Source organism: Dromiciops gliroides, chromosome 1 (assembly GCF_019393635.1).
Source record: "Dromiciops gliroides isolate mDroGli1 chromosome 1, mDroGli1.pri, whole genome shotgun sequence".
NCBI classification, from domain to species: domain Eukaryota; kingdom Metazoa; phylum Chordata; class Mammalia; order Microbiotheria; family Microbiotheriidae; genus Dromiciops; species Dromiciops gliroides.
The window spans coordinates 734,675,909-734,690,809 of record NC_057861.1 but is presented as its reverse complement, the minus strand read 5'-3'; the positions used below and the strand labels follow the sequence as shown (position 1 = coordinate 734,690,809).

The window sequence follows — 14,901 nt, the reverse complement described above, 5'->3', positions numbered from 1 at the left end:
ATCTCCATATAGTCTCTAAGGGCATAATCAAACCATCCCCACTGGACCTGCCAATTGTTTCTGTAATCCAGAAGACATGTGTCGCCCATAGCGGCTTAACACCTGTTCATCTCACCTAGGTAATTGTCATCCTCTGCCTTCCCTGAGAAGCTGTGCTGTCGCACATCAATATTGGTAGCACCTGGTGGGATCCGGACCACAGTGTTGTAACCTAAAATAAATATAAAGGTCAATCATGAGAGTCCTGAGCAGCTTGTTTCCTTTGAATGAAGAAGACAAGGCGTCTCCCAACAAAGAAAGAGGAGCTAAAATTCAAATGCACATGCCAAATTGCCTCTGGGTAGTGGTTTTCACAGCCAGATGTAGAAGAGAGCATTGTTTGACTAATTTCACACTTGATATTAATTTTTTTGCACATTACATATGCTTAAAAATGCTTAACTTTGGCATTTTTCTCCTTGTAGTACTTACCGTAATGTACGGTATTAAATGTCCCTGCCACGGTTTTGCATGAGGAGTTATCACCGCCACAAACCCCACACTTATCTCGTCGCGCCTTTGAGTTTAATACATGATCACATCCAGCTTGCTTTAAGAAAGAAAGCATTTGGAGGAATGGTAAACATGAAAATGAAAGATAGGGAGGCATTTATTCAGTTTATTATTACCTATTACTCCTTTCACACACTCTCCATTCCTGTCAAACTGGCCTGCTCACTATCTCCTATACATGATATGCCATTTCCCACCTTTGTAAAGACAGTCCCCCATATATGGAATACCCTTCCTTCCTTTTCATCTCATAGCCTCCTTTTTCTTCAAAGCACAACTTAGGTGGTCCTGTGGATAGGGCACTGAACCTGGAGTCAGAGACACCAGAGTTCAAAACCTATCTCAGACACTTTCTAGCTCTGTGACCCTGAGCAAGTCACTTCAACTTGGTCTGCCTTGGTTGATATATCTGTAAAAAGAGGGGATAACTAGAGCACCTACTTCCCAGGGCTGTTGTGAGGATAAAGTGAGATATTTTAAAAGAGCTTTGTCATCCTTAAAGGGATTGAAACGCTACAAAATTACAAATAGATTAATGTTGCCTATTATTATTAACATGAACCATCTCCTATGTGAAGGGTTTTCTGATTTCCCCCATGATTATGACCTCCCTTCTCCCTCTTGAAATTATTTTGTATATATCAGGAATTCTTAAGCCCAAATCTATGAAGTTGTTTTTTTTAAACATGAATATAACTGTATTTCAACAAAATGTGCATTTAAGAACATTATTTAGAGAAGGGATTTCTAGGCTTCACCAGTCTTCCAAAAGGGACAATGGCACAAAGAAAGTTAAGAACCCTTGGTATATACTATGGATTTACTTATTTATATACTCTCTCAGAGTAAGTACAGTTGTGCAGAAGGGACAGAGCCAATGGGATGATCCTCCCAGGGTGTGAATCCTGCCTACAGACATCTTATGTCTAACTGCCTCTCTGGCTCCAAGTAGGAACAGTCACAGTATGAGGCAACATTGCAAGCTATTCCTAGGGATAGGAGTCATGGTCAGGAAGAGGAAGGTAAGGGAGGGCACATGCAAGGGGAATTCCATTTCCATGGAAGACAGCTGTGGCGGAACATATCTGCCATCAGCCAAGGTCCTTGGGCCATGTTTTCATTGTTCAGAGGCCACATTCAGCTACTATCTGGCACGGTGCCTATCCTTGAAAGGAAATGAGTTACTGTACTCACCCTACACAGTCCTTGAACACAGATATCATTGGTGTCTTGTCCACAGGGAGTGCCGTCCACCACACGGTCTCGGAGCTGATAGTAAGCTGTATTTCCCGCGACCCTACAGAACAGCTTGCACCGGTCTTTCATTAAAACTAAGAAAGAAACAGGAAGCGATGGGCTTTGCATACCTTGACCCAGTGGCTCCCTTCTTTAGAAATAGCTTCCCACTCTACTTACTTCCACTGTACTTTGGAACCCAGCGCACATTAGGCAGTAGGCCATTGATGTTAAAATGCTTTCCATCAAAATGGGCACACTGCTCATCCCGGAAATCCCTCCTCTGATGAGGACATGGGTCAGTATTGCAGGATTTAAATTTCATTCTGCGACCTGTGCAGTATCTGCCACCATTCCGAGGCCTGAGAAAATACAAAGAGTGTGTCACAGTGGAATCGGGGTAGGATTTCCTCCAGAACCACTATCTTTAATGCACTTCCTTTGCTCTTCCATCTCTCATAGTTTATTTTCTACTGATCATGAGGAATTCCATGTCATTTGTCCTATGGCTCCCAGATTGTAGACTTCCCATTTTTACAAGAGCCAGTGATTAATTCAGAGGAATGCAGAATATGGGATCTAGAGATAGAAGAGACCTCAAGTGTCCATCTATTCCAATCACCTTTCTCTACAGATGAGGCAACTGAGGCATAGTTAAATGAACTGCCCAGGGTCTTACAATACAACAGAAACACAGAATCCTAGCCTTAAAGCTAAAAGGGACCTCAGAAGCCATCAAGTCCAACCCGTGCAGAGGAAATGGACTCAGATACAGGCTTTTGCCCAAGGTCACATGGACAGTAAATGACAGAGGTTACATTTGAATGCAGGTCTTCTGACTTCAGGTGGTACTCTTGGCATTCTTCGCTTCCAGAGTGTGTCACTCCCATCCTCATATATGATCTCAGATCATTCTTTTGTACCTCAGCCTTGTAGCATCATGACAAAATAAGGTTTGGGACTAAACCTGTGATCTAAATGGTATAGGGAAGTCTTGTGCAAGGAAACTTTCACTACCAATGCAGGTGCAACTGACAGTCTCAGAGAGATACCCAGAGGACAGAGAGGTTAAATGACTTGCTTAGGGGGTTATAAATCCTGTAAGTGTCAAAGGTATTTTTTACTTTGAGACCAGCTAAAATATGATTTTAAAAAATTATAAAACCTCTAATTTTAATAAATAGAAGGATCTTGTATTTATGATTTTAACTTAAAAACAGTTCATTGACCTAATGGATTTGTGAGAGAGGGTTCCTTTAAAGTCATGTAATCTCAGATTCTCATCTTATGAATGAGGAAACTGAGCCCCCAGAGAGGTGAGGACAGTCTCAGTCACTCAGGTTTTAAGTGACAGAACCAGCATTTGATCACTCCAAAGCCAAAGCTTTTTCCACTGTCTCCAAAATAGGGGGTGGGGCAGGAGCTGGGGAGGGAGGAGCCAGGCAGTCAGTGAGAGAGGAAGCATACTGGTTTCATTAACTTCTGTGTGACAAGAGTATGGTTTTATGTTTTTTTTTTTTGTCTTGTCAGGCATATCAGTGCAAATTTCAGCTCGGCATGCAACTCTGTATGTTCATTTTCCAGATGTGACCCAGAGAGCAAATTATGTAACACATCTTTCAGAAGCCAGAAGCTGGCCAGTTTTACCAAGGAAAATGGAAGATTTTACAGATGTCTTCAAAAACACCCCTGAAAGTTAATAGAATGATTCCTACATTTTCAATTATTAATGAGTTTTTTTCATGATCTTTCTAACAAAAATTAGCTTTCCTTAAAAAAGAAAGAGAAGAAGAAAGGAAGGAATGCAAAGGTTAGTAAATCAAAATTAATTTCTCTGTCAATAGAGAACAATGTCTCACAGTGAAGTAAAAGCGAGTTTGGAAAACAGGAAGACTTAAGTTCAAGTCTTCCACTGACAAATACTAGCTGTGGAGACCCTGAGCAAGTTACTTAACCTGCTAATACTCTAGGAAACTTTCTGAGATTATTAAGCTTCAGATGAGGTGAGGCTAGATTTCCTTCTGCACTGGGAGAGGCAATGTCCTCACTGGGAGATTTCCTATGACAATGAAACTACAGGTCTGGTCCACAGACAAATCACATAGGTGTCTTTATCCTTCACTAGGAGCTCTTTACACTAAGGATATCACAGGCCTGGTCCAAAAAAGAGAGACAAATGGATAGATGGATAGAGAAAGAGACACAGAGAGATAGAGATGAACTGGATTCGATGGATGGATGGGTGGGTAGGTGGATGGAGGGAGGGATGGATACATGATAGGTGATAGAAAGATAGATAGAGGGATAAATTATAGATGACAGATAGACAGATGATAAATGGGGAAACAGACAGAGAGATAGAGGAAGGAGAATGAATAGATGGACGGAGAAAGGAGAGAAAAAGAGCAAGAGCTAGAGATGGATAAATAGGAAGGAGAGATAGGTGGATGGAGAGATGGATGAATGGATGGAGATATAGAGGGAGAGAAATGGATGGATATATGGATGAATGGACAGATGTATAGACAGACAGACAGATGGATAGGTAAAATAGCTAATGTACTAAGTGCACTTTGATCAATTTTATAAGCTTTTATAATGCCTCTAAGTGTTAAATAGGCAATCCCTTCCCTAATGAGCATGCCTTCTTATATTCAGATCAATGAATTTATCTCTTTTCTAACTGTATCTGTCCTAATTTATAAGCAAAATGGAAGAATCAGAAGAGAAAATCAATATGAAGGTACTTTGTCATGAAATTTCCATCTTGATCAGAGTTCTAGCCCTAGATTCATCCCCACAATCACAAACATATATTCCCCGAATCTGTTAATGCAAACCGGAGGTCCTTCCTCCAATCCTCAAATTAGAAAGCATACAATCTCCCAGCTTGTGTCAACACATGCTGCTTGCTAATTGTCTATAGTGTGCTTCTATGTATATGGTTAGACTCTGCCTATTATTTCATAGAAGATGATCATAGGATTTAGAGTTGGAAGGGAGACTCTGGGGATTATATGGTCTAAACCCTTAATTTTCCGGATGAGGAAATGGAGGCCCGGAGAGGGGAAGGGATTTTTCCCAAGATCTAGTAAGCAGAGAAGCCCGAATTCAAAGCCCTGTGCTCTGGCTCCCATCTATACAATAATCACGTGATTATTACTCTATTTTAAAAATCATGACAATGCATAGTCTCTAGATTCTGAACAAACACAACATTCCTTTCAGATGAATAATGTGAAATCAGCAGGTCCATGAAAACAAGTACACATGTGGTTTTAGAAGGGGGCTATGCATTAGGTGCTAACGGCTATGAACCTGAGAAGGAGATGGCAATCTTCAAGCTGAGAAGGAGCCAGGGACCAGGAGAAGCCCATCCCTTACCAAGGGGTGGATCTCTCCCTCACAGGAATGCCTTTAAAGAATGCTTTTCTGCACTCTCACTCTTTTGGATCTGGTTTTTCTCTTCTAAATCCTTTCCCCACTTAAATTGACTCCCTTAATTGAAGAAGGAAACTGGATTTCTGGGAATATGACTGTTAAGATGTATTTTAACACCTATATTCCCAATAATCCAGTCTCCTTCCTCAATTAGTCCTTTCTCCTTCTGGGTTTTGGTGTCCTCATCCATAAAATTAGGGGAATGCATTAGACAGCCTGGAAGGCCCCTTCTAGTTCTAAAACTTTGATCATGGGATCTGAAGGGACAAAGTACTAATGAAGCGTCTACCCTATAGCCAGCACTATATTTCACTTGTAAGGTGGCAAGCCATTAGTATCGGATGAAAGAAGATCTCCATATAAAGATCGAATAAGACCATACATGCAACATATGGATATATTCACATGAATGGTATTCCGTAAACCTTAAAACAAAATACAGATATTCACAATCATATACACATACATGCATATATACACAACCATATAGTATTTAGTAAACCCTAAAAGAAAATATGAACATGTACTATCATAATAGTAATTATTATATAAATCTATATATACACACATATACATTATTTGGTAAACCTTAAAACAAAATATGAATGTTCACCATCATAATAATTATATAAATATAAAGAGAGGGGGCAGCTAGGGAATTCAAATCTGGTCTCAGATACTTGACACTTACTAGCTGTGTGACCGTGGGCAAGTCACTTAACCCTCATTGCCCCAGAAAAAAGAAATTAACGTGTGTATGTACATGTATGTGTATATATATATATATATATATGTATATATATATATATGTATATATATATACACACACATATATATACATATATATACAGAGAGAGAGATACACATATAGTATTTGGTAAATCTTAAAACAAAATATGAGTATTCAGTGTCATAATAATTATTATTAAGTACTCATATAAGACTGCAACAATTTAAAATCTTGAAAAATATCTGGACCATCTAGTTATTATGGGGATATTACGCATCTCTCAGTAAGATAGTAAATACTTTATAATAATATTATATATGATCTAATATATAATAAATATCATATGTAATTATATTATATAATATGCAGTTATATACTCTTATAATAAGATTATTATTATATAATATAGAAATCTACTAGGGGCAGCTAGGTGGCGCAGTGGATAAAGCACTGGCCCTGGATTCAGGAGTACCTGAGTTCAAATCCGGCCTCAGACACTTGATACTTACTAGCTGTGTGACCCTGGACAAGTCACTTAACCCCCATTGCCCCGCAAAACCAAAACCAAAACCAAACAAAAAAACGAAAAAAGAAAACTACTATTGTTATTATTATTAAACATGTATTAAGTGCTACTCTATGTCAGATACTGTATTGAGTCCTGGGTCTACAACCCAATTCAATAGCTATTTAAAGGTCTGCTCCATGCCATGGTAAGTGACAAGAGGGTACAAATACACAAATGAGACATTTGGCATCTTCAAAGATCATACATGTTACTGCTCCTTGCATCCAGAGCCTATGTCTTCTTCTATTTCTTTTGTATCAAAGCACTTGGTACAAGCACATGTCAAGGACTCGATGAAAACTTAATGAGGAAAAAAAATGGAATCAACAGCCATCCCTACTTTGGAGTCACTCCAGCTATCTGGATGCCCCTTATCCCTAATCTGTGTGTGCTCTACGAACCTGATTGATCCCCCAAGCCCCTGGTCACTTGGATTGGTTCACAATTCTTCAGTACAGTTGATTCATTCATGCTGCAAGGATATTTTCAGCCTCTAAATTCATGGATCATTTTGAGCAGTTACTCCACACAGTCTAGGACCTGTTCCTTACAATGCACTATCTCATTCACTAGCTATTTTACAGGGAGCCCCATGGCATGGTGAATGAAGTGCTGTACCTGAAATCAGGAAGGCCTAGATCTGAATTCTACTTCTGCTACATGTTGCCTAACCAAGTTATCTTCCCCTCTGAGCCTCAGCTTCCTCATGTAGAAAATGGAAATAAAAATACCTAGAGTACTTGCCGTTTAGGACTGTCATGAGCCTTAAAAGAGATCAAATATATAAAAGCATTTGGCAAACTTTTATGTACTATGTAAATATCAAGTATTATTATTCACATAGGCACATCCTGAGTCCTGAGCAGATGCAAAATTCCTCAAGATCAAAGATTAATCTTTTAAAAAAAATAATTAATGCCCATTCTTCTTGAGTACAGCATGTGACAGAGAGGGCTTGAAAAATAGCCACTGACTTTACTTGACCACATTAGCGCTGAATGAGTTGGGTTTCATGTGTCAGCTGACGACTGATTGGACATCATTCTTTCCAGTTCTGACACTAGCTGTATGCTCTTGTGCAAGTAACACACCTTCTCTCAGTCACAGTTTTGTTACAAACAAAGTGAAGAGGGTAGCCTCAGGAGGACTTCATTTTATAGAGGAGGAAATGAGAAGCCCGAAGAGGCTTAATGAATTGTCCAAAGCCTCATAGATGGCATCAGGGGAAAGACTCAGATAAGTCTATGATTTAATGACACTCCCATGAATAGGAATTAATAGGAAGCCTGAAAGGGCTGGGTTTTAATTCCACTTTCATCACTTACTAGATAGTACCCCAGGGCAAATCATTTGAATTTCTCTGCCTAGAAAATGGGGCTGATAATTTTATCCAAAGTGCCTCCCTCACAGGGCTGGTGTAGGGATACCAAGAGAACACGTGAGTAGAGCACCCTGCAAAGATGTAACACTAGGTTACTAGGTTACACTGTTACTCAGATGACTCAGTCAGCACCAGATTCTTTTTAGCATCTACTTTAGACATAAGAAAAGGTGACAGAATTTACTCAGGTCTGTTGCACTCTCGAGTGGCTGTTTTGATGCCACCGCCGCAGGTCCTTGAGCAGGTCCCAAAATGACTCCAATTCCCCCAGGATCCATCTGTCCGAGGCCCCTCTAATTCTCTGGGAACACAGAATCCATACTTGCAGTGCTGTGGTTGACAAAGGAGAGCTCAGTGAGTTTTTCCACACTGGTGGCGATTTTGAGCAAATTTTTTTTTTTAACTCCTACCCAACTCACAGTGATGGTATAAAGTGTTTCTGATTTGACTTTTGTACCTCTAAGGGATAAATGGCTGGGTTTTTAACCATGTACTTACTGAGTTTAGACTGCGAGCTCCATGATTAGTTTACGTCATAGCCCCTCCCCACCAAGTAGATATAAGCACCAGTCAGTTAACAAGCATTTATTAAGCATTGACTACGTGCCAAGCATGGTGCCAAACATCGAGGACACAAAGGCAAAATCATGATCTCTGTTTTCAAGAAGCTCATGTTATGATAGGGGAGACAATATGCAAATAACTACTGACATATTATATATTTTACACACACACACACAGAATGAAAATTAATGGTAATCTCAGATTGAATGGGGATGTATTAAGCATCTATTCTGGGCCAAGAAAAGGGGCCATGTGGATAAAGGATAGACAATCAGCCTGGTGAAAGAAAAGGATAGAATTAGGTTCTAGTTCCAGCTCTGACACATGCTGGCCATGTGGCCTGGGGCAAATCAGGTAACCCCCGGTGGCCTGGCTGATTTTCTCCCTTTGGGTAATGGTGCAGATGCAGATTGGTATCCTGGAATTCCCTCAACAGAAATTATCTATTTCAGTGAAATTTAAGCCTAATTCAAGAAAGGAAGGAAGGAAGGAAGGGAGGAAAGGGAAGGGAAGGAAGGGAAGGAAGGAAGGAAGGAAGGAGGGAGGGAAAGAAGGAAAGAAAGAAGGAAGGAAGGAAGAAAGGAAGGAAGGAAGGAAGGAAGGAAGGAAGGAAGGAAGGAAGGAAGGAAGGAAGGAAGGAAGGAAGGAAGGAAGGAAGGAAGGAAGGAAGGAAAGAGAAAGAAAGAAAGAAAGAAAGAAAGAAAGAAAGAGAAAGAAAGAAAGAAGGAAGGAAGGAAGGAAAAAAGGAAAGAAAGAAAAATGCTGGGCATAAAAAGAGTTAAAAATGGAATAGTCCTTGCCCACAAGGATGGTAAATTCTACTGGTGGGATCCAAAATGCTGGTCTATAAGATGCCTTTTCCCCATTTATGAGTGGTGATTGGATTGGATTAGATGGCATGCACAAATGCATAACTAGTCTGGCAGATTTGCAAAGCTCTTCAATAGTTCTCTCTCAGTAGGCAATCTTATGGTCAATCATTTGACTGAATGAGTCCATTGAGTCACACAGGATATGCAGTCCACAGAGTCAAAATAGGTTACCTATTCATTGACTGGGTTTATAGGCTCTTCCCATTGGCCAGCATCTAGGGTCAACGTGAGAAAGTGGGAGTACCATGCTTGCATTTTATTCTTAAGCTCAGATAATAAAAGACCAGCTCTTTCTTAGTGACATAATCAACTTCAACTGCCTTTTCTACCCTGTAAAAAGCTGGCTCTCTAATTCCCGTAAACTTACTCTACAGAATCATCCCGGATGAGACGTCTTTAAAGTGAACATTTCACTTTGGGAAAAGCCCGTGTTTTACTGCTTCTTTGTGAGTGGTTTCAAGTTGGGGGTGGAGAGGGCATTTTCACTTTGAAGGGCTAGAACAGGAAGGAGAGTCTTGATGTTTTTAAAACTCCGCAGCGGGAGAAGGGGGGTAAAGGAGCTGATTTCAACTCTCTCCCATTGTTAAGGAGTGAAGGCCCTGACAGACTGTGGAGGTCACAGGAGGAAGTTTACAAAAGGAGAGTGGCAGCCCCAGCCGCAGGAGGGTCTCCCCCGCTGGGGCTCAGATCGATGAAGTGGAGCTGGTGGCGGGCGGGCAGCTTCAGGAAAACTCCTCATCTCATTTTCCCATTATAGGCTCCACGCTGCAGTAGAGACGGCAGGAGTGATGGAAGGTCAGGGGCTTAGAGGAATGCAAAAAGTTGGGCTAAATAAGAAAACAGCGAGGGAATAAAAAGCAAAGGTAGAAAAGTAGGAGGCAGGTGAAATATTCAAGTCTGTCCTTTGATTTTTTTTTAAAAAGGGATAAGTATGAAAAATAATAATAAATAAAAGGGATAAGCACTGAAATTGTGTAATTAAATGTTTGCAGCTCTCCAGGGCGCACTCTCTCTCTCTCTCTCTCTCACAAAGCTGACAATGAATTACACTGTCAGTATCCAAATATTTGGGCACTAGGCTTAAGGTTACTGCTTGGAGGCTTGGATGGTGGCAGCTAGGTTGTTTGGGACATAATACATTAGACCTTAATTGAGGAAGACCCAAGTTCAGGGTCTAACTCCTATATTCAATAGGTGTATGGCCCTGATGAGTCATTTAAACTCAGCCTCAGTTTCCTCAGCTGTAAAATGTGAATAATATTAAGTAAACAAAGAAATAAAATGTGGGTAATGATGATGACACTTACCTTATAAGGTTGGGATAAGGATAAGGGTCAAAAGGGATACTCTAGGTTAAGTGTTTTATAAACTGTAAAATGCTATATAAATGTTGGCTACTGTTTTTGTGCCACCTAACATTTTTATCAATATCACAGAATTCTGGGTCCAGAGATAAAGGCAATATTGTGAGCTCTATCCCACCCAACCAACGTGACCCCAACCAAAAGAGCTTAAAAACACTGTTTTCAATGAATCATGACCAAATCACTGTCATGGTGACATCATGATATCATGCTAACGTCACCCAATCACTGGTTTATGACAATATTATGGAACGAACTGCCATTTGTAACAACTTTTCTCCCAAAATTATGTTTTGGCAGGATTCATTCATAATTGGAGGTAACGTATGTATTTATATTATTTCTATCACTGCCTTAGTCTGAACATTTCTTTAGTGACAATCATAATTATAAATATAGTGAGTGTTTAAATAGTTTGTTAAGGTTTGCACAGGGTTTTGCACATATTAACTCATTTGATCCTTTCAACTATCCTGGGAGGTAAGTGGCATCATTATGCCCGTTTGACAGATGAAGAAACTGAGACGAGGAGCGGTTACATGACTTGCTCAGGGCCAAATAGTGTCTGATGTAAGATTTAAACTCAAATCTTCCAGACTGCAAAACCTGCATTCTATCCACAGTGCCAAACATATTAATAAGAGAAACTATAGAGATCAAAATAACTGTCATTTCAACTGTGAGAAAAAGAACCTGAAGCAACACCAAAGGAGCTGGTTATGTAAGATCTAAGCCCAATGCTGGGCATCTACAGGTTGCTTCTGAATGTCTGAAGCTATGAATAAACTATCAGGTAATAAGAAGATCCCTTTGACCATGGATTTTCCTCTGACTTCTGGTTCCTCCCACGAGCATCTTCTTCCCTGACTTAAGGTTTTTGTTTTTGTTTTTGTTTTTTTTCCTTTAGGTTTATAGCAACACTGAGTAGGCCCAAAGAGACTCAGAAGAGTTAGGTAAGTGCCTGAGGTTACAAAGGCTGGGTTTACACAGGAAATGGAGGATGTTCTGCCAAAACATGCCAATGAAACCAACTTTTACTAGGTATATTAGACAAACGATAATTGCCTCGTGGTTTAGTCATTACATCATTCTGAAGTATTAAGGCTATTTGGGGATGGTGGAGCCAAAAAAGCAGTTTGCCCTTCCTAAAACTGTCCAAAGCTATTTAAATGAGATTTCCCATAAATAGTTCATTTAAAAAAAAAATTAGACAAGGGGGACTGGGAGGTCAATTTTTCCCCTGAGCAGAATTAAAACAAAGGAGGTACAAACCTCCAATGACCAACAGGGTTAAAATAAAAAATGTTAATGGACTTAACAAGAGAATGGATAAAATAAAGAGAGACATTCCGTGAGTCATTCATTAAAATAACATCATGTCAGCAGACTGGGATAGATTACTGCTGAGGGTGCATGGCAGAAAGAGGAGAAACAAAATTAACCCCAAGGCAAAGGGAATCAGAATTTGCTGGCACAAAGGAAAGTGCCTTGTGTTTTTACTGCCAATATGATCAAAATAAAAACAAAAACATACACGCAAAATTTGTTTGCCAACATACCCCCCATCACTAGCATCTGTAACTTCCATAAATACAAGTCAGAGGAATAAACACTCACATACACTTTATCTTTAACAAGGCATTTAAGAGCTGGCTGTTTTCTTGTGTGCCAAACATCAAAAATACACCCTGAATTCCCTCCTCTTCAAGTGGCTTTGGGCTCTTGCTTTGGAATAGTTCAATTTCTCTCCCCCTCCCCCCCCCCCAGTTTCTGAACTGACAGCTCGAAAGGAAGGGTCTTCAGCTGTTGCTGTTCTTTGGGGGCCTCTGATTGAAGTGATGTTCTTATCTTGGGGGCTTCTGCACTGTGTCTTGGCCTAGCCTTCCTGTTCTATGGGTTAACTCCCAGCCTGTGTATATTTCTCCACTTTGAGGGAGGTCACAATTCCCAAGGAAATGAGGTTAGGGATAAGTCACAGAGCATTAGTGCTTTATCACAAATGCTTCCCGCACAAAGATAGCCCCGTCAAAGATAGAGCTTGGCTTCATCGGTGGCTCCCAAACACAGACTTCAATAACCCGCACGTGGCAAGTGCTGGATTAATTGGGGGACCAGCTCCTATTAGCTCTTCCACTACAGTGTTTGAGACACTTATATTTCCTCTTGTGTTCTGGAAGGGTAAATCATAATAGGTAGAAGTCTTTTCCTTTCACAATTCACCTTGATCGTTCTTATTGCTCAAGGAAGTGCTGTTAAAAATTTTAATTAAGTAATTAAACACTTCATTTTTGGAGCAAACAATTACCTGCTATACTCCTCTATTAACTGTCTACCCTAGGGATGAAAAGACATATGAGCACTTGCACATGTGACTTGGCAAAACTCACATGGGTGCAGAAGACCAAAGAATATAATCTTGAAGGGAGCTTTGTATCCCTAGCACCTAGCAGTGCCTGGATCACAGTAGGTACTTAATAAATGCTTGCTGATTGATTGTCAGAAATGAATGCCTGTATTTAACCAATGTAATGACAACCTACTACATGAGAACTTTTAAGATTCCCCCAGCCAGCAGTGCACCTGCACCCACTTACCTTGTATATATTTGTATATCTAATATATACACACACACACACACACAAACATAGATATATACATACACACATATACGTACATGTATATGTGTGTATGTATATATATATATATATATATATATATATATATATATATATATATATATATATGTGGGTATGTATATATAGCTAGGTGGTGTAATGGATAGAGTACTGTGCCTGGAGTCAGGAAGACTCCTCTTCCTGAGTTCAAATTTGGTCTTAGACACTTAAGTAGCAAGTTACTTAATCCAGTTTGCCTCAGTTTCCTCATTTGCAAAATGAGCAGGAGAAGGAAATGGTGAGCCACTCCATTATCTTTCCCAAAAAACTCCAAATGAGGTCAAATGTAATCTCCTTGAAAAGAGGACTTATTTCCTACATGTACAAAAATAGCTGCTCTTTTTGTGGTTGCAAGGAATTGGAAATCGAAGTGATACCCCTCAATTGGGGAATGGCTGAACAAGTTGTAGTATATGAATGTAATGGGATTCTATTGTGCTGTAAGAAATGACAAGCAGGCAGATTTCAGAGAAACCTGGAAGGACTTAAATGAACTGATGCTGAGTGAGATGAGCAGAACCAGGAGAACATTGTACACGGAATCAACAACATTGTGTGTTGATCAACTGTGATAGACTTGACTCTTCTCAGCAATACAATGGTCCAAGATAGTTTCAAAGGACTCACGATGGAAAATGCTCTCCAAATGCAGAAAAAAAGAACTGTGGCATCTAAATGCAGATTGAACCATACTATTTCTATTTTTGTTTTTTTCCTTTGGCTCTGATTCTTCTTTCACAGCATGACTAATGCAGAAATATGTTTAATGTGATTGTACATATATACCTATATCAGATTGCTTGATGTCTTGGGGAGGGGGGAGGGAGGGAGAAAAATTTGAAACTAGAAATCTTATAAAAACAAATGTGGAAAACAATCTCTACATGTAACTAGAAAATAATAAAATGCTTTTATTATTTAAAAAATTGAGGACTAATTTTTCATTTTCTTTTCATGTCCCCAGCAGCTAGCCTAGTGCTTGCTACATAGTAGGCTCACTTAATAAATTCTGGTTGAATGGGTGGCTAAAGCTAGAAGTTGGGGTATCTGGTACAGAAGGTTCAAATAACAATATTTCCCACTTCAATTATATGGCGCCATATAATTTTCAAAGTAGCTCACACCATTTATTCTCATAGTCTTGGGGAGCAGACTGAGCAACAGAGACCATTATCTTCATGTGACAGCAAAGAAAATTGAGGCACAAGAAGATGAACTAGCTGAAGTGATGTCCCTAAAACTGGCAAGTCTAGTTACGGTCAGAATTGGAACACTTACTTGAAGCCAGCCCACCAGGCCAAGCATACTGCTTTCTATTAAAAAAAGGAAGGGTGGTAACTAGACAGAAGCATAGAATTAGAGCTAGTAGAGACATGAGAGGTCATGTAGTCCAACCCCCTTATTTTCCAGAGGAAAAAACTGAAGACAAGAGAGCGGAAAGTCCTTGTGTCCAAGGTCACATGGGTAATAAGTATTGTCAAGGTCAAGATTTGAACAACCAGGTCTTGACTTCCAATC

General features: G+C 39.8%; 1 protein-coding gene across 3 annotated transcripts in view; it reads right to left on the bottom strand.

The window, feature by feature from the left end:
• The window catches only part of ADAMTS9 (ADAM metallopeptidase with thrombospondin type 1 motif 9), a 195,145-nt gene that overhangs the window by 125,258 nt on the left and 54,986 nt on the right, over positions 1–14,901 (bottom strand). For all 3 annotated transcript variants that reach the window (XM_043979758.1, XM_043979759.1, XM_043979760.1), the window contains 5 exons: positions 8,093–8,238; positions 1,969–2,150; positions 1,747–1,883; positions 472–589; positions 116–211 (listed from right to left, as the gene is read on the bottom strand). In XM_043979758.1, coding sequence (XP_043835693.1) covers positions 116–211; positions 472–589; positions 1,747–1,883; positions 1,969–2,150; positions 8,093–8,238 — 679 coding nt within the window. The remainder of the gene's footprint in view (positions 1–115; positions 212–471; positions 590–1,746; positions 1,884–1,968; positions 2,151–8,092; positions 8,239–14,901) is intronic.